This window comes from Diadema antillarum, unplaced genomic scaffold, assembly GCF_040938485.1.
Source record: "Diadema antillarum isolate AM-2024a unplaced genomic scaffold, OU_Dant_1.0 scf00000150, whole genome shotgun sequence".
NCBI classification, from domain to species: domain Eukaryota; kingdom Metazoa; phylum Echinodermata; class Echinoidea; order Diadematoida; family Diadematidae; genus Diadema; species Diadema antillarum.
Window position 1 is genome coordinate 1,800,183 of NW_027271039.1, and position 20,166 is coordinate 1,820,348.

Genomic DNA, 20,166 nt, shown 5'->3' on the forward strand with positions numbered 1-20,166 from the left:
AAAGAAGCTAAACATTCACGCTCCTTGAGGTTACGTGGGAAGGTTTTTCTGTGTGTGTTTTGTTCTGTTTTTTTCATTGTCTTTCCTATTCAAACACTGAAAACTTTAAAACTTGTGTCTTCATAATCAAGCATAGTCAGGTGTACAAATTCAGATGTTGGGCCATCTACTGTTAAAAGAGATGCAAGCTTTTCTATACTTTCTATACTATTCTATATGCAATTCAGACTGAGGAAAATGTTCAAGAAACAAAAAAATGAGGCTCGAAATCCGAGACTACAAATCTCATATCACTCACGGGGCTTGGACTTCTTGAAGTTTGACGGGTGGAGCTCGATCTCGATTTCGCCGTCGTCCTCATCCTCCGCCAGCCAGCGATGTGCGGCAAACATGTAGTTCTCCCCCCGGGAGGGGACATCAATCTCCACTTGGTCCAGGAACCACCCTGCCCCTGGTCCAGACCCATCATGACCAATCCTCATGTATTCAATCTATGATAAAGGACAAATGACATGTACATGTATAAGCTGAAATATACAACAGTTTTCGATCACTCAAATCGTTTTCAAAACAGGCTTTGCAGTTTCTTGTTTGTTTCTTGTTTGTTTGTTTGTTTTTAATCTGTTGTTTGCATTGGTTATATGGCACAAGTATGGCACTAATACAGCAAATGACTTCATACTCTCATTATGAACATGGTTGGTACATTTGTATCAACCTAGTAAAGTTTTGAGAAACACTACATGTACTAATGGGTTACTGATGGCCTATATCCCCCATGCAATATTACATCAGACTGTGCATAATCGCCAATACACCTAAACATGAAGAATTGATTGCACACAAATTACACGTAACTGAATTCTTGTCAATTTGGGGTATTTGCGATAAAATCCGCCAAGGAAGGGAAATATAATAGAAAAATATGGATTTGTTTTTGGTTATCATAACTTTGAGAGTATTCCTTGTTATGAAAAGAGTGAGTCATCATCTGATGATGCACTTACTTTTACAATTTTAGAAAAAAATGGTGTTTACTCCGATTTGCCATCAAACTCTTGACATAAATCGTCCCTGGGGCGACAAGACCTTGTATCTACAAAATGTCAAATGTTCAGGAGAGCCAAAAAACATGGCAGCCAAAACACTATAGCGAATGGGATAGCCTTTCCTTTGACATGCCGTGGTGGCTTCATTTTCAGAGTAAGACAGTTGGGATTTGGACAGGACATCACTTTAACCCGTTTTCTGACCATTAATGCAAAAAAGTCATTTTCACCAAAATTTCAGATACAAGGTCTTACGTCTTGTCTCCCCAGCGACGATGTATTCTTATCATCACCATATTAAAGTGAATCCCTGAAGGAATGACACAATTATGGCAGCCTTGTTCACACTACAAAGTCCTTCTACTCACTTTGCCTATGTCCACTGCCTCCAGTGTGAACTTGTCCACACGGCCCCTCTCAAACTTGTTCTTGGTGTTCTCTGACTGCTTCAGTGGGATCAGCCCCGTGTCTCCGTCCTCGCCGAAGAGCTTCACGTAGACATTGGCGTCAGTTCCCGCCGCACGCTCATCCCCCGTCTTTACAGAAACGTGATATGAGGTGGCTGTTGGGAAGAAACAGATATTTAGAAATTGCTTCAATATCAAATTCTCTTGATTCTTTTGGTCATTTTGTACATTTGAATGTTTGAGAAAGAGGGAAAAATAAGAAAGGGGTGAAATTGCATATACTAAGGCTTGACATGAAAAGCATCATGTGGGACTACAAGATAAGTGAAAATAATTTCAGATGCACACTTTGGAGGGCGAGGGAGACAAGAGTTACAAAAAAACTGGCAACATTGTTTTCATCTTGAACTCTCTTGATTTTGTTCTCATCACATCAATTTTTATTATCTAATCTATGTCTTTCTTGTTTAAAGTACATTAGTTAGAGGCAAACTGCACAACTGCACTTTCAATTTTAGCTTTTGGTGAACACTATAATGTAAGCTTACTTCAGAAGAACTATTTCTCTGTCATCATAGAATCTCACTCAGGGGGTCATTGCCATCTTGTATGACCTCGCAAGAGTCGATACATATAAATAGTAAGCAAATAATCAACGTTGGTGAAGGTGATGGGACAAACTATCACTTCCGAGGCGACCTGGATGTAGCTATCTTTCCAAAGCGCAGCTGAGGAAAGATAGTGTACACATTCAGATCGCCGAGGAAGTGATAGTTTGTCTAATTGCCTGAACTAAAAGTTGATTATTAGCTTTATATTCCACATCTAGGGTCCTAGACATTCCCATTTTATTCCACATCTGAAACCGTTTTAGCTGTCTTTAGGTATCCTTAGGGCTTAGGCTACGTGTGCGCTTAGATGACAAAACAATGAATTTGCTGCGTGCACCACGCGGCACTGAAGTGAAAGTGCGTTGCACTGTGTACTATCAAGTGACCTAATGATAGTCCACAGTGCAACGCACTTTTATTTCGCGCGTACTCATCTCGCGTTAAGACTGTATGGACTGCCAGAGATCAGCAAAACAAACAGCTGTCTTTATAGATGACAAAACAATGAATTTGCTGCGCGCACCGTGCGACACTAAAGGGAAAGTGCGTTGCACTGTGTACTATCAAGTGACCTAGTTCTTCTCAGGTGAGTGATGGGCAAAACTACGCTTTATCACATGATCAGCTCTTGACCAATCCTATAACAAGATTCTTAGTATGTGGAATATAATATCTAATATAACTGTTGATGCCAGCTTTTCTCTGGTAGAAGGCCATGAGATGACTTACTGCTGAGAAGCTGCGAAGCGCCCTCTGGAACCAGCTCTCGGACAATCAAACCATCATCCTCATCCCTGTCAAGCCACCTGTGACGATCAACAGAAAAAAAGTCACCAGTCGAATGAATGAATGGATGAATGAATGAATGAATGGATGGATGGATGGTTGGATGGATGAATGGATGGATGGATGGATGGATGGATGGATGGATGAATGGATGGATGGATGGATAAATGAATGAAAGAACTAATTAGTTAATCAGTGGATGAATGGAAGAATAAATGTACACTACATGGATGAATTAATAAATGAAGGGATGAGTTGATGAATGGATGAATAAATGGATGGATGAATGAATTAGTAAATCAAAGAATTAATCAATCAATTAATCATAGATCTATTGGAAGACATCACTGCACTTGTGAAGCACAGTGAAGTTGTAGCAGTGAACAGAAAAAAAGACAGAACGTGCTTCGCAGTGGCATAAAATCTATTCAAATTTGAATCTTATATTCTGACATAATTATTCCTTTTTCTGACTAATCTTTATTAAAACTTCAAGGTTTCACATGTATTTTATGTATCATTCTGTAATGTTCACAAAATTTGTCTCTGAATTTTCCAAGTTTTTGCAAAGAAAGAGATATGTCCGTAGCAAAGTTGTTATTTTTCAGTTACCTTTTGTTCGTTTGTTTGTTTTTGAGGACTGTCCATCTTCAGTTACAGTTTTATTAAACATATCAAAAGCTCAAAATGCAACAAAGGGTCAAAGGTCAAGGGTCAACCTTCTCACCTATTGCAAGGGAAGACCACTTGGCTCTTGGGTTTTCCCATCTCTGTGACGACGACCTTCTCCAGGTACCAGCCTGACCCCGCCCCGGTTCCGTCGTGCCCGATGCGGATTCGGCGCAGCTGCCGCAAGCTGACAGCTTCCAGGACAAACTCATCCACCTGTTGTAGGGTAGCGAGACGAATGGTGTTACAGCAAAGATTCCTATCGGGCTTACTGTATCTGATACAGGTTGAAGGGACTGTACAGTACTGGTTGAGGTGAGGATTCAGGTTTATAACATTTTTTTTGGGGGGGGGGGGGGAGGGGGTGAAATAATGAGAAACCTCTTTAGAAATATGAAAGAGCATGTTAGTAATTTCAAGAAGGATTCCATGTTCATTTGATGAAAATTGGCCCTGAAATGGCTGAGATATCCAAACAAGCGATCCTAATAAAATTGACAGGCCACAACTTTCATTTTGTTTTTCCTTGCTTTTAGATATTGTCAGTCATTTCAGAACTGATTTTAATCAAATAAACTTTGGATTCCCCTGAGAATTATAATATGCTCCTTAAAATTTCATAGAGTGGTCTCTAAATATCTCACAAGTTGTTACAAGCTGAATCCTCACCTCAACCAGTACTGTACAGTTCCTTTATTATACAGTACAACTTACTATTATTACAGAGGTTTTTCTTGCAATCATAATTGTATGATATGGATTGGGCAAGAATTTTGTGCTACATTGTATGAAGCACATTTAACATGCATGCATAAAGTTTGTTTAAAGCATTCTGAAAATAATTGCAACATGTCTTTGCTCTGCACAGTATGCTACAAACTCTTGGGATAGTTCCATGCCCAGAGAAGCAAGCAGCAAATTGCATCATTCTCCTTCTTTTAATTCCAGGCAAAATTATGTGCACTTTTAATCCAAATAATAATTAACTTAGAAAAAAACACAAATCACAAATATAAAAACAAAAACAAAATGAAAGTGAAAATCATGGAGGGAAAAAAGAGTTATCACAAACCAAAACTACACATGTGAGCTTCAAACATCTTTGGTGTAAAAGTAAAGTAACAAATGATATTCAATGTAGTGTTTGCCTTATTCTTTTCTTTTCTTTTTTTTTGTGGGGGGGGGGGGGAGTAAACATGCATGGTAGTTCTGCATGAATGCAATCATGCAATGAATAGCAAAACTAGTGAAGCATGTGTGTACAAGTGTTCTCTCATATGATTGGGATGCATTATACCGTACAAGGTTTGTGCAATCACATATGAACAGAAAATAAATCATTCACATGCATTTAATTCGGTACACACTGCATACATGTAAGCATTTGTACATTTACATAATTATGTAGTACAATGCAATTGTCCACGCTACTCCACTCTAATGCACATTTTAGACATATTTTGGAGATTTTATATCCATTAGTATGCATGATATGAATCATAATCTTTACACTAAGATATATTGAAACTTCCCGGAATGTTATCCTGGTTTCAAACCTATACTGAATTCCATTAATTTATTCTGGCAATAAACATAGAATTGAATGAGATAAGTGTCAGGCACGCTACAGCATTATCACTCTACAAGGGGGTGGGGGGATGCAGGCAAAATAATGTGAATACACATTATGTACAAGTAAAGACCTGTCATGCAAAGCAGATCTCTATTCCCAAATTTGGGACTGCACAGGTAAAACATGTACATAGTAAATTCCCCCAGAATTTTCCCAAGACATTTCCTTAAAATCACAGCAATTATCAGTAGCAACACAATTATCTAAAGTGTATTTGTGCAAAAAATCCTATGAAAACCAATTAATAGTGAATGTTCGTGCACTCTAAATATATAATCTGTACATGCATACCTTACATACAATGTACAAGGCAGCACTTGTTGTAGCATTTCTTTCACAATGTATTACAGTTCAGCACTGAATTGTTCTGCAGCTATTGAAATATTATACCAATCAATTTCGTCTTTTTTAAAGCACGACTAGAGAGCAATTAATAATATTTGTATTAAAGTACATGTATGTATCAGAGTGACCCCCATTCAACTCTTTGAAAAGATGAAACTTAAATCTTACATTACATCTCAGCATAGTAATGGATATTATCTACACACAACTGAATATAAGCTTTCAAATATAAAAATCACAAATGATCACATACATGTACAGTGTCTGCTCACATAGAGTGATGTGATCAATGGAACAATATTATTGCTTTTTGTGTTCTTTACAGTTCTACTGCTTGCATCCACCCATATTTTTCGTTCACACAAAAAACAACCACATATAATGGCATGGGGCAAAAAAGACAAAAAGAGTGCAAGCTTCTTTGCAAAGCAACATTAAAAAAATATACAAACAGGAAAATATTCTGGAATGTGATGAGGGCTTGACCAAATCGATGAAGCCTGGTCTACACTGAGAAATTGCACGTGTCAATAGAACTCTTGGTAGAACTGAATCAAAAATATCTGCAGCAGTTAATTCTCTACAGAGTTTAAAGGTCCTGTTTACCTTTGGGAGCAGTGATTTTAAAATGTTCACGATATCACTTTTGATGCATGTGTAGGTCAGTTGTATCACAAAACATTTCTACCATATATGATTTTTGCAATAAAGCCTAAAACATAACTGTAGACGGTTTAGTCTGGAAACATCTTTATTATAACTTATTGTTCACATTTTGTATATTTAACAGTACTTAACATCGATTATACTTGTTCAAATTTTTACATTGGTTGTTTCTATCCCTAACTCACACTTTAAAACTATTTTGATGCACTAATGCCGGAAAAGGTAAATTATGCCTTTAAGGTCACGTTAAAACCCAAAAGTTGGACACTGGTCTTCCTCCTTAAATTACAAAGAATGACACAATTCTATCTTTAAGAAGTCCTGTCTCGAAGAAAAGAGACAAATGAAAGGCATTTTATAAACAAATACAGATTCATGAAAATTACCAACATGATCCTGGAGATTATTATTTGGGGGCAAACTTTTGAGTCAACTTCTATGTTTTCCCTGCTCTGTCTGAGCATGGAGAGGGAGTAATATCCCCACAAAGCATATAATTTGGATAAACTTTTGGCCAATGAAACAGCTAGAGTCGAGTGCTATTAACCACAGACTGAAATATAATGTCAGGATTGAGAACAAAAGTTGTGCACCATTTTGAATTAGTGTGCCACAATGCTAATGAAAGCATGGGATTGGGATCATTACAAGCAATTAAATGAAGTCTGGATTGGATGGTAAAATTGAATAGTATACACTTAACCTCGGTTAGAACTACAAACAAGGCTAACTAATTTCATTGGGCATTCATAGAAATGTCAATGTGAACTATCTATGAATGTATGTGCGCATAAATAAACAGGAGGCGAAAGTGATAACTGCTGCATTTAGTGAAGATTTGGTTTGCACTTCAGTGATTATGCAGTGATTGGGATAAATATCATGCAAATATCACCTTAGTCCCACCAGTGTCATTGTCTGTCGGTAAAACTGAATCTTTGCTAGCCTCACCCTCCTCCTCCTCTTCCTGGTAGAGCAAGCAGGTGCAGAGACAAGTCACGTATTAGCCTCTTCACAAGACTGCATATTCATTTTTTTTTTTTTTTTTTGCTTTCTTTTGGAGCATGGTTGCAGCATATACAAAGCAGTCATACTACTGTACATCACAAGATCATTTTACCATCACAATACCACTTGTGCCTGTACATAGACAGCAGCTAGAGTAAGACACTGCATTAGCCTCTGTTCAATGACTGTAAACTTTTTTGTTTTTGTTTCCATGCAAAATTTGGTGATCCATGAAGCATAAAACTGCACATACATGTACCTACAAATATACAGCCATGTAAAGTGCACTCCTGTTATAACAAAAATGATTACAACAAAATTTCGCTTACAACGGTATAAAAAAATCAGGCCCCAACATTTTCAGCTCTGTATCGTAAATTTGTTTGGTTATAGCAAAAATGTAATATAACTAAAAAACCCTGCCGGTCCCAAGGACTTCGTTATAACAGGAGTCAACGGTACTTCAGAATAGGTACACTATACCATACCACTGTCTGCCCTAATAGCAGATTTTGCTGAACAAACATCTAGTACAAGCGTATCCGGGCAATTACCCCGAGAGGGCAATTACCCCCGGCTAAATACTGGTTAGTGGTAAGCTTAGAGTAACGATTAGGGTTAGGGTTAGGGTTAGGGTTAGGGTTAGGAGTTTGAATTAGGGATAGGATTAGGTTCAGGATTAGGATTAGGATTAGGGCCAGGGGAAGGGTGCGGGGTAATTGCCCAGGGGGTAATTGCCCTAGACCCAGTACAAGGCATGTTTTTTTTTTTTAAACATCTGTTGATCTTTTACAAAAATTCAAAAATTGCTTGCTTCCATTCTTGAGCTCTATTAAAGCCAGGACAACAAACTAAAGTACATATATCAAAAAACAATCAACTAAACAAACAAACAAATAAAAGCATACACACACACACACACACATAAAATTAAAATAACACCTTATATTACACACACTAACTCTATCTCATTTGTATAAACTAATGTAAGGTTTACAGCAAGTTGGTATTAGAGAAAAACAAAATAACTTCATATACCTTATTGTATATTTACCATTGTTAATGTGCTGAAGTTTCTAATATCAACAGAAAACTCTACCACAGCCAGTGCAAGAGCCCAAAAGGATTCCTTTCAGGTTCATTTTTTCTTTGTATTCCCTCTAATTTCTATTTGTTATAACTATCTGTTCCTCTCGTGGGCCACATCTCTGGACTAGGAGGGGGCAAGAATATGTAACATAATCATGTCGGGTTAGCAACTCAAATACTGTTTAGTGTCTTGCCTGGACAGGTGCAATATTTAGATACATGTGACAATCAGGACACCTGAAACACACGTAGCATATCATTCTCTTTATCAATGACTTACCGCCTAGAGTAAATTGGAACCAAAGGGGGATTCAGAAATGAGATGTCAACGTGAAAGAAAAGGGGAAGAGAAATGTACAAGATACCATGAATGACATTTGTTGTTGTTTTTACAATCTGAACTTCAGGGTATAAAATTAAGGATGAAATGCACCGTCAGCAGTAGAAAAAAAAAAGAAGAAACTGAGATTTAAAGGACAAGTCCACCTTCATATACATAAGGATTGCGAGGATGCAGCAATATTAGTAGAACACATCAGTGAAAGTCTGAGGAAAATTGGACAATCTGTTCAAAAGTTATGAATATTTTATGAAAAGTATCTGCGCAGTCACTGCTGGAAGAGGAGACTACTACAGTGTATGATGTCACATGCGTACAACTGTATAAGGAAAATAAATTGTAAATTTCACTAAACTTTACTTTTTGAATAAAGTGCACATTTCTTTCACTTGCTTCTGACGTATGTAAAGGGTAATATTATAAATTAATAAGGAGAGAAGTCGAGTGTTCTTATGTTACGTGAGCAAAGTGGAAATATGTTGAATTTTCTTTATTCTGTCTGTATATCTTTGTACTCATTTGACATCACAAGCAATAGTAGTCATTTCATCCAGCCGTGACTGAGCAGAAACTTCAAAAATTCATAACTTTTTAACGGATTGTCCGATTTTGCTCAAACTCTCACTGATGTGTTCTACTAATGTTGCTGCATTCCCTCAACCCACATGTCTATGAAGGTGAACTTGTCCTTTAAAGTGCAGTGCTACAAATGTAGCAAGTAAAGATTAACTAGCTCATTTTGTTTGGTTTTCTTGACAGTATTATTGCATGACAACCAGCATGTTAATTCAACCCAAGAGCATAATTGGGAAGATGAATTCTTCAAGGAAATTGAAGTAACTGATAAAGTGGAGAGAGAGCAAACATTTCTTATGTGAGATGACATACCAAATGAAGAAGAAAGGAAGAGAGAGAGAAAAAAAAGGCATGGCATCAGATATGGAACACAACAATACTTAAGTATTTCTTGTTTACACTTCACAGAAAGCTTTGGACCAGAGAGCAGAATGCCAGTTACAAATATCTTCTTTTTTTTCTGTATGTTTACTTTGGATGATACGCAAGGCTCCTTAATGTACCTAAAACAATGCAAGCCAACTGATTGGATATGGACACTTGAGGTGTAAGAATTTGAATGAATATACCATTGACGACAAGAACACCTAAAAGGTGTATGTTCAAGTATTCATGCCTACATAACATATTATTGAAAGAATTTGTAGAGTGTACTAGACTCACCCCTCTCCTCTCAAACTTGTTACGATTGGTCGAGGATTTTAGCAGCGGCCGTTCTCCCGTGTCGCCAAGCTCCCCGAACAGCACGCAGAAGACGTTGGCGTCTGTGCCTGCACCAAACTTGTCCCCCGTATGCACCGACACCTGGTACTTGACCACTGTTGAGATGAATGACAGGAATTATGGTGAAATCATGTTATAAAAATAGATCATAATTTATTTTTGATCTCTTTTTTCTTCTAACAGGATGAGATGGGAGAACATCAGAGTATCATAAGAATGGTTGATACCTTAATGGCATTGTTGATGCAAATGACAATAATAGCAAACAATAACCATTATATCAACAATACAAATTATACAATTAATCTTGTTTATACTATATGCATTAAATGTTAGAGGCAACTCACGAAAATTTCATGCTACAAAAAAGGCTGTTGGCTCCAATTCGCGAAAATATTGCGTTTTACAGTAAAACATACAATGTACCATATACACTCATGTTCATTTTCATCATTAATTCCCGAGGTATGATGTTATTAGTGATGCAAAGGTGTTAAGATTCATACAATGTGGCTGGAACTCCACATTCTGCCCATCAAGACTACAGCCTATTCTTATGGTGGAAAATCAGGTATTTATATGACACAGGATCACTTAGAGCAGGGATTGGAATGAAAAACAAACCCACAAGTATTCTTTGAGTCCATTGATAGGTGTGCAATTGAGATAAAATTATTTATATTTCTTCCACAATCACCTTTGAAATTCCATGAAACTGTCAGATATGGTCCATGTTTATATACACTGTAAGAGACATGAGAGCCATAGGACAGTTTATTGCCAAATCAAAGTGTATGGTAGATCAAAGATTCTAATTACTGATGGTGCAGGTTTGTGAATCACCACATACGGTGTAGTTTCATACACTGGTTGCATACACTGCATGCTGCATGCTCAATCTCTGCACATCTACATACAAGCCGTTTGTTTTTGCTCCAGCTACTGGACGTGACATGTACACCAAACTGCAAGAATCGTCAAATACAAAAGTTACGCCACTGATTCATAGCGTTTCTCACCGGGTAGCGGCTTCTTGATGGTGTCCCCCGTGGCTGGCAGCTCTCGGATGATTTCACCATCATCCTCGTCTCTGGCGAGCCACCGTTGGCATGGAAACACGTAGGTCTTGCCTGACGATACGCTCTCCATCACGATCTGGGTTGGTTGGCAGCAGTGGGTAGAGTATGTAAAAACATTGCAGCATCCACACGCTTTTTAGACATTCACACTGAAGTTATTAAAGTGGACTATGTCAGAGTAGTTCTTTCTTCCACAAATCATTCTGTGCACTATATTTCTAGGTGAAGCTTGAGATAAATGTAAGTTCTGTTAGCAAATCTGACATTCAACTGTATAAATACATGTACCTCTAAAGTATCTTAATTCTGACAATACTAGGCATGGAAAACAGTGAATCACATTGTTCTTAATTATTGTTCCTAAGAGATGGAACTGGTTAATATGCTCATACCACAACAGCTTTTGCAAGCAAATACACTTGCATGAAGCTACTAGTGTATGTCTGAATGAGATAAAATTTTGCATAGGCCCTATGCTTTGTTCCTTTCGTAACTACTCTACATCAAAAGAAAAAAAAAGAAAAAAAAGACCTTGCCTACCTACACCCATTGTAGTCCAACACGTAATATTTGAGCTAATCTGTCATTTGCAATTTGTGAAATCTACAGAAAAGGCCATATACTGGGACACTATATGTTCATCCTGCATATCACTGTTTCTTTCACTGAAGGTAACAGCACCAAAATTGGACTCCAACAGTTGTACAGTCCCACATACACCTTTTTGTGTATGCATACAGTACTAACAGTGTAACTGTATGTCAGGAACATGAAGAGAACAGGCATACTTTATATCCAAGACCACAAGTGTGCCAAAATATCCCTGCACCCACCTTGTCGAGATGCCAGCCGGGACCGCGGCCACCGTTGTCGTGCCACACCCGTAGTTTAAACGGTTTGCCCACTGGCGACAGCTCCACCTTGAAAGTGTCCGCTGCGCCGCGCTCAAAGGTGTCACTGCGGCTCTCCAGTTCCAGCTCGTCCGACTTCCCCTTGTCGCCATAGAGACACATGAAGACCTTGGCGTCCGTCCCAGCATTGCCAACATCGCTGGTGTGTACAGTCACATTCCAGACAGACCCTGAAATTGACGGGGCGTCATCACAAGTTGAAAAGTGAAGAATGTATTACATTGAGGAATTTCATCCAAATCAAATAAAATAGGGGCCTAATGATAAACAAATGAATGAATAAAATACAGAAGATCGATAATTAATTCAACTGGCAATACGAATGTGCAGCTTCCAGGCCCCTCTCCTCTTTCAAAGATAAACTTTTAAATGATCACAAAGATTGTTAGCTTCCGCCAAGGAAGGAGGTTGTGTTTTAGTCAACTTCGGTTTGTTTGTTTGCCTATTGTGAAATAACTCAAAAAGTTGTTATCACACTTGGATGAAACTTGAAGGAAAAGTCAATAATGACACAAGGAACATATGATTCAATTTTGGCACTGATCATGCAATTTTTATAAAATTTTGAAGGGTTTTTAATTTTGGGGCAAATAAGGTCAATGAACTAAGGAGTTAAAGATGAAATTTTTTTTTTAGGTTTGCATATCGCTGTTAAGTGCATGCTCTGAAGCTTGAGTGAGGCACCACGCAACTGGAAATTGACGGAAACAAAAGGCTTCTACTTGTACATGCAATTGGGAAATTGGGCGATTTTCAGCATGTGTGTATAGTTGGAAGTAAGCTGCTTGGCAGAGCTCTGCGCTCTGTGAGTGCTTCTCTAGTTTGTACATTGTTGCTATACTCACGTTTGCCTTTCGTCTTCCTCATTGACTTTGTCTCATACAGCGTCCTCTCAATTCTCCCGTCTCCTTCATCATCAGCCAACCACTGGTTGCAGAGGAACGTCTGCTCCACGCCCGCTGCGGGGCAGTCGATGACAACCTGTTGGGGGTGATGCGGTTGTCATGGGAACGTGTCTCTAATCTCAAATCAGTCACCATTAAATAGTGTTTGAACACTGCTTGAAATGATGTTCTCACCAATGTTAAGTATGATATCAATGGGACATTAATTTTTATGCCATAAGCATCTCAATCCAGTTTCAGATCTATCCCAAATAATGCATGATGTAAATTGGTACTCAGTAGATCCTATTTTGCTTCATAAAAGCTTCATACACAGTTTCATTCCACTATATGTAGCTATTTCAAAGTCGTCATAAGTTTCCAGTACTACACTATTGCTCTTGCTTTCATAAAGAGTAAAATTCCTCAGTTCCCTCAACAACAAAAAATCATATCTCAGCATGGGTATTGACTGGTTGTCAAATAGATGACCAAAACAAGTTTCTTTTTTCAGCATGACTTTTTTTTCTCATTGTTGCTGAGCCAGAGCAGGGCTCTCATGCAGGGATGATGTTCTACAGATGTGCAAATGGATGCTCAAAAGTAGGCATACTGCATGACAGTGGGTTTAGCACATTGTCATCTTTTCTTCAAAATAATTCTCAGGCGGGAACCTCTTACAACAGTTCAGCAACGAAAAGTCATTTTCATCATACCCAGCTGGCATGGGCCCAGGCATCATCAATGCTTTGATATTCTATTGCATACAATATGCCCTCACCCTATCCAAGTGCCATCCTGCACCTGCACCTGCGTTGTCATGCCCAATGTAAATCTTGGACAGGGGGCTGAGCGCGGTGCCGATCTCCGCCGCGCAGATGGCGGTGCGCCCTCGCTCGAAGCTGCCCTCCAGCCAGATCTTGCCACTGGTCTCCTCTCCGTCCTTGCCACCGTACATGACGACATAGACGCGGGCGTCTGTGCCCGCATGCCGCTTGTCGCTGGTGGTCACACGAATCTCATAGGGGATTCCTAGAGAGACCAGAATCACTTCATCAATTATGTCCAGTCTGACAATATACCAAGTTAGCCTTTTGACAAGGCCTCGTGGCTGAAGATTGAGACTAACTCGCCACACCGAGCACTGTGAGAAACAGGTGAATATGAGACCGACTGGCAAAGCCACGAGGCCTTTTGAAACCTGGGTTTTTTTCCCTACCGCCTCCCGATGAAGGCGAATATAAATTATTCATATATTCATGAGTCAAATCACAGTTGATATGCCAATGACGACGTGTCAACACTGCGCTGGCATTGCAGGCAGCGACGGATGAGTGAGCCGCCGACATGCATACTTATGCATATTCGTTAGATGCGATGGTGTGGTGAGCAATGCGGTCGCTGATTGGCCGCTACCCTATAGGGTAGCAGAATCTGCGAGAAACAACGCTCAAGATAAGAAATTCATGTTAGGTTTCAAAAGGCCTCGCGGCTGCACTTTGGTCTGGCGTTCACCTGTTCTCTCGCAGTTAGTCTCTTTTTCAGCCACGAGGCCTTGCCAAAAGGCTAATACCAAGTAGGAACTTAATTATCATCTTATAGTTTCATGGTCCTGAGGGCTATCCATTCCACCAAAGCAATCAACTCTTGCCTATCTGTAATGTGTCCATAACCACATTGGTCATTTATTCTCTAAATTTACCATAAATACTACACATGAACTTGAAAAATCTGATTTTCTTCTTTCTTAATGATGTCCTATGGCTTAATTTCAATAAAAGTAAAAATTTTTGCTCAGAGTGTTTTAAAGGTTCTTGCACAAACAGAAGATGCTTGACACGTTGTTACCTTTTGACCCTTGACCTCCACAGTAGAGCTCCCTCGTGATCAGACCATCATCCTCGTCACGAGCAAACCACCTACCGCAGGGAAACTCATAGGTAGTCTGCTGCTCCAAGTTGTCTATGATCACCTGTTGTGAGAACACAAAGGAGACCGTGAGATGAAAGCAACCAGCACAATACTGTAAAAGTGGAAATTTTTGTGGTGTTGAAATTTTTGGGCATTTCGTGCCACCAGAAACTAGCATGAAAATATTTTAGCATGCCATATGTTCCAGTACTTCCTGTCTTGATTGCGCAGAATAAAGACAAGCGAAACTCTTCTTACCGGGCGAATCGCAAAAAAATTAGTCATAAACAAGTAGTACAAAAATCCATTTGTACAGCAGCACTAGTACCTCAGGGTGCATGTTTAACCCTTCTACACAGTACAGGTGCAAGTTGTTAATTGTTTTATAAGAATATTGGTGTGGTTGCTGGACACTGAAGACATACTGAGGCAATAACCTTGCACCACACTTGGGTGACTTAATCAACATGTAGCCATCTATACAAACTGGCTGCTGGTCTTCTTTCAGACTGTACCTTTCTTACACCGTACATCATAATTATCAACACAAAAAACGATCACCTGCTGTGAGAGAAGAGACCCTGTGAGGCAATCATCTGACAGAATGAGTGCACAGGTGCCCATGTTTAACCTTTTCCATGCCAAGGACTTTGGACTTTGTGTACAATACTATGGTAGTTATTTGCCAATCAGCATTCAGGGCTCACAAAGGATTAAGGTATGAACATTATTTAAAAGGAAACCCTTCCACCTCACATTTTGGTATGTCACAATGTAAATACAAACAAACAAACAAATCATAAAATAACAAGGTTACCATGGTTAAATTATGATGTGTGTACCCACAACAGAAACAATCATGACATGTTCTGCCAAAAAAATATTACAAAACAACAAACAAAGTATAATGTAGTCTACATTACATCATCTCCCCCCCCCCCCCCCCCCCACAGATGGATACACGGATATATTGTAACGTTGACAGCATCAAGTGTTGATGTGAATTCTATTTAACCTTAGTCCATTCAATACATTTTGTTTTTAAATGTACAGCTTCAATGCAAAAAAAAAACACATAATTCAAAATTCAGAGAATTCTGTGCCTCAGAGCTGAGCCGGCATAGATGAATTTGTTCTAAAGTTAGCCCTAAAGGGTATGTGTTGCCTACCTTGTCTAGGTACCAGGCGGGACCTGGTCCCGTATTGTCGTGGCCTATCCTGATCTTCCGCAGCTCACCGAGGGCTATTGAATCTATCACAAATTCATCTTCCCTGCAAGAGCAGCAGAAAACAAGAACGAAGACATAATATTGGAGCTACCACTAAGGATTGGTCAAGATGGAAGGGAAAAGCAGAGGACATAAGATGGCATGCACATGCGACTTCACCAAGAGATGAAAGGAGGATGACATAAAGGAGAGGAAGAAGAAAGAAAGGAAAGAATAAAAGAAGAAGAGAAAGAGAAGAATGAGGAGATGATGAAGATAAAAAAAGAAAACATGAAGGACAGAGACTCCAACCCCAAGCACCTTCTGATCTCCCGCCTCAAACCCCTAGCAAACAGGTGACTCCAACTTGATGTACGCGAAGCGCACATCACGAGAGCGAAGTTCCACGCGGCCGGGGTCCAGCTCTAGGGTTCTAAATGCTCTTCCATGCTATCTAACACTTATTTTTCAACATACGATGGCAATATTACATAAAGTAAGAAATCATTTCATGAGGGAGACACTGAGCCAGGGCGGGAGAAATCAAATTTCAAGCGGGAGAACGGGAGATTTTGCAAAATTGGGCTTCCGGCGGGAGATCTCCCATCGAAAGCAGGAGAGTTGGAGTCTGTGGAAGGAGAATGCAGGAAGAGAAGGAACTGATGGAAAAGAGAACAAAAGGGAAAAGTACAAAGAAGGGCAAGAAAAATATGAAATGTAGGACATACAAAAGAAAAACAACAACAACAAGAGGAATACCAACATACATATCAAGTAGTTTTCTGAGGACTACAACTGAGTACTTTGGGTGGAAAAAAAACAAAACAAAACAAAAAAAAAACACACACAGTAATGTACGCATTGCACCTCTCCAGCAGTATATCAAATTATATTCAGAACAATTTGTGACCGTGCTCCTCAAAACGAACATAAAGTCGCACACACTGATTTTGCGTGAGAACTGAAAATAAGTGAAATGGGTCAACCTAGCCGAACTCGACTTTTTCATATTTTCTGAAAGAGCGGGTCTTCTTTTACATTATGCTAAAATTTGGTATCACAAAACGGGCAGGAAAGTGTGTTTTTTAGCAGTTTATCTCGAACATTTTTGGTAGAATAGTGTGATTAGGTGTGTCTTTAGAATCCCTTTTTCATTTCTGAAAAACCTTGTCCACACTCTTCACTTTCAACTCTAATAACTTTTGAAAGGATAGTGCTACTGCTTAGAGAGTTCGCATTAATTATGGACAGAATGTGTTAATGATGCATGCTTAATGTCAGTTTAATCTGATAATCCCTTCATTGTTGTTACTCTGGTGGTTTACTTCCTGTTTTTTGTCCCATTCATCGCACAGCAAGCACGGTTCGGTAAAGATTAGGCGCTTGAATATACACTGTACTTCATTGCCCCTTTTCTCAGTTCACACTTTTCCTGAGTTTGTGCTTTCTTTCCAATATTTAGATAGGTTAGGAGAGTCCATTTGATTTGAGTTATGTACATCATTTTAAAGCATAAAGTCTGCTCTTTCAGAATATGGTCTTAACTAAAAATTCATGTCTGGCAACTTTTTGTTTGTTTTGAGGTGCAGGGTCACATTTGTGACACCTGCAGTACTTTTAGCAAACGATCAAACAAATGGTCCACTACACCGTAAATCCTGGAAAAAGAGAAGCAGTTGCATCTCAGCCAAAACATTTTTATACACATTCAAGGCAAAGAAGAAGAAGAAGAAGAAGAAAAAAGATGATGATGACAATGATATTTGTCAACTCACCTTCCTCTCTCAAAGTTGTTCTTGGAGTTGTCCAGTTTGTGCTCCCCGGAGTCGCCTCCCTCACCAAAGAGTGTGATGAAGACATTGGCATCCGTGCCTGCATTCCTCTTATTACCAGTGAAGACATGGACCTTGTATTTGTGTGCTGAGATGTGGATACAGAAGACATAATTATTTTAACCTTGATATACATAAGGTTAACACAAACAGGATTAATTCTCTGGCTTGAAGGCATTCTGTCAATGAGAACTTTTTATTCTAAAGGCCCCAAACTTACATGTCGATAATTCTGAAAGAAAATTTCTTGTACTTCTTTCCATTTGGCTACACCTATACATGTAGTTTTATTACAGAAGAAGCTACAATAAAACCCTCAAGGAAGTGACCACTGTTTTCATAAAATATACACTTGGCTATTTATGTCTATGGAGAGTTTACAATGCTTTAAGTGCAGATAGAAACCTTTAGACATCATAGTGAGAACAAACTGCTATAGAATAAACCCTGTGAACACACAATTTGGCGCCATGTAGGTCTACATGTACACATATTGTAATATATAACAATATCACCTGTCTCTGCTTCAACACACGATGGCAGCAAACACAATTAGACTCATTACACTTCAAAGCAAGCAGGCAATCCATTTTGAACAAGTTTGCTGTGTAGCGTGTCCAGACAAAATATCCCCGAATCCCTTTCTGTATTATAAAGCCCAAGAAAGATGACTCACTCTTCCTAACAGCCAAGGGGTCCCTGCTACCGATCAGATCTCGGCTGATCTTCCCGTCCGCCTCATCCTTGGCCAGCCACTGGTTGCAGGGGAAGTAGAACTTGCCCCGCTTCGGGTTGTTGGTGTCCGTGACCACCACCCGCTCCAGGAACCAGCCTGCAGCAAAGCCTGTGTTGTCATGTTCGATTCTGCTCAGAAGGAAGAGAAAGAAACGCGATGATAAACAATCAAGGGTTTGCTGGATTTGTCTTTTTGTTATTCATTATTTCACAGTTTACAGGGTCAAATAGTTTGGAAAGGATGTTCTTAAAATATAAAGACTTGTTTTACAAACTACAAAGAAAAAAACATGACACAAAAAAAAAATCATCTGCATAATTAATCCAGACAAGTCTTGCTATTAAATGTATGTGGACAGCCTAAAAATTGTTCTGAGTCTCTGAACCACACAAGGTGTGTTCCCATTATTGCTGTAATGATTGTATTACCTCTGCAAAAAAAAAAAAATCAAACAAAAAAATCAAACAAAAAAATCAAACAAACTTCATGGCCCTTTCTTGGCTGTATTGTATGTATAGTATAATCACATTTCAAAATTATCTGAAATGTATAGGGTGTAGAATATATACTTCAACAGGGAGCGTACTGTTACAGCTTCAGAAAATGAGGTTTGACATGATAAGGTAAGATCTATCTCACCTGATCCGCTTGAGTGGTCCGACATTATTACATGTCAGTTGGAAGATGTCGCTCGTCCCCCTCTCAAACGGATTCGTGTTCGGTCTCCCCGCCAACTGCATCTTCTTGGAGGTGCCCCGGAGTCCAAATAGAGTGATGTACACATTGGCGTCCGTCCCTGCTCCTTTCCTGTCTCCCGTTATCGTGACCACTTCATAGACTTCAATATGGGATAGAGAGCAGAGGAAAATGTAATGGATTTTTGGTGCAAAGGTACTGTATTGCTCTATGAACGATTCTGAAGTGTCAAGTGTTAGTCTAGAATTAACCCTGATCAGGATAAAATTATTTTCAAAGTGAGCTATATCAATAACCAGTACTTTTTGCTCAGTCAGTGTCAATTTTTTTTTCCCCTGAATAATGACATCTATTGAAAATTATGTCCAATAAGCCAGTTCGGGGTTCCAGTTTGAGTATAAGCAGAAAAAAGGTCATTTGTATGGAGAGACAGGTTGGTTTTTAATTTCACTGAGATAAGCATCTGTAATGCTATGATTATTCATGGATCCTTATAAATGGTGCCTGCCAGTACATCCACCTGACAGCAAGCCTGGTATTTGGCAATGTTAACAAAAAAAGTTTGTTAATGTATTCAAAACAGCACAATGAAATAGATACTTACCAAAGTGTTGATTGATGAACCATTCTGGTCACTTCATCTACACAGGTTCATTCTTTGTTAGAATACGAGTTCCATAAATTGCTACAATGTGTGATGGGCAAGCTGCTGCATTATGTTGCTTTGAATTTAGTGAAGTGCCTAACCAACTGAGAAAAATGAAAGGTCATTTGTACCCATGTGCACATGAGCTATCTCTGAACTGGCTTATTGTGATTGGTTGGCAGATTGCAATAAATGATTGCCCTGAATTATGCGTAAGCTTGCTTTTCTTCACACTAAGAAACTTAATGGATAAACGTTAATGTAATGATGAATGAAAAATATGATATTATATGAAATCAAGGGCTTATGAATACTGAATGACATCAATTCATCTTAGGAACTTATGACATAACCATAGATT

At 39.0% G+C, this 20,166-nt stretch overlaps 1 protein-coding gene across 1 annotated transcript in view; it reads right to left on the reverse strand.

The window, feature by feature from the left end:
• LOC139721805 (lipoxygenase homology domain-containing protein 1-like) overlaps positions 1-20,166 on the reverse strand; it is a 63,193-nt gene that overhangs the window by 36,452 nt on the left and 6,575 nt on the right. The window contains exons 7-21 of the mRNA XM_071633128.1: positions 19,103-19,301; positions 18,404-18,591; positions 17,671-17,815; positions 15,857-15,959; positions 14,625-14,748; positions 13,558-13,808; positions 12,738-12,873; positions 11,815-12,062; positions 10,922-11,057; positions 9,843-9,997; positions 8,544-8,546; positions 3,581-3,738; positions 2,797-2,873; positions 1,418-1,611; positions 299-491 (exon numbers count right to left, since the gene is read on the reverse strand). Of these exons, the coding sequence (XP_071489229.1) occupies positions 299-491; positions 1,418-1,611; positions 2,797-2,873; positions 3,581-3,738; positions 8,544-8,546; positions 9,843-9,997; positions 10,922-11,057; positions 11,815-12,062; positions 12,738-12,873; positions 13,558-13,808; positions 14,625-14,748; positions 15,857-15,959; positions 17,671-17,815; positions 18,404-18,591; positions 19,103-19,301 (2,310 nt within the window). The remainder of the gene's footprint in view (positions 1-298; positions 492-1,417; positions 1,612-2,796; positions 2,874-3,580; positions 3,739-8,543; positions 8,547-9,842; positions 9,998-10,921; positions 11,058-11,814; positions 12,063-12,737; positions 12,874-13,557; positions 13,809-14,624; positions 14,749-15,856; positions 15,960-17,670; positions 17,816-18,403; positions 18,592-19,102; positions 19,302-20,166) is intronic.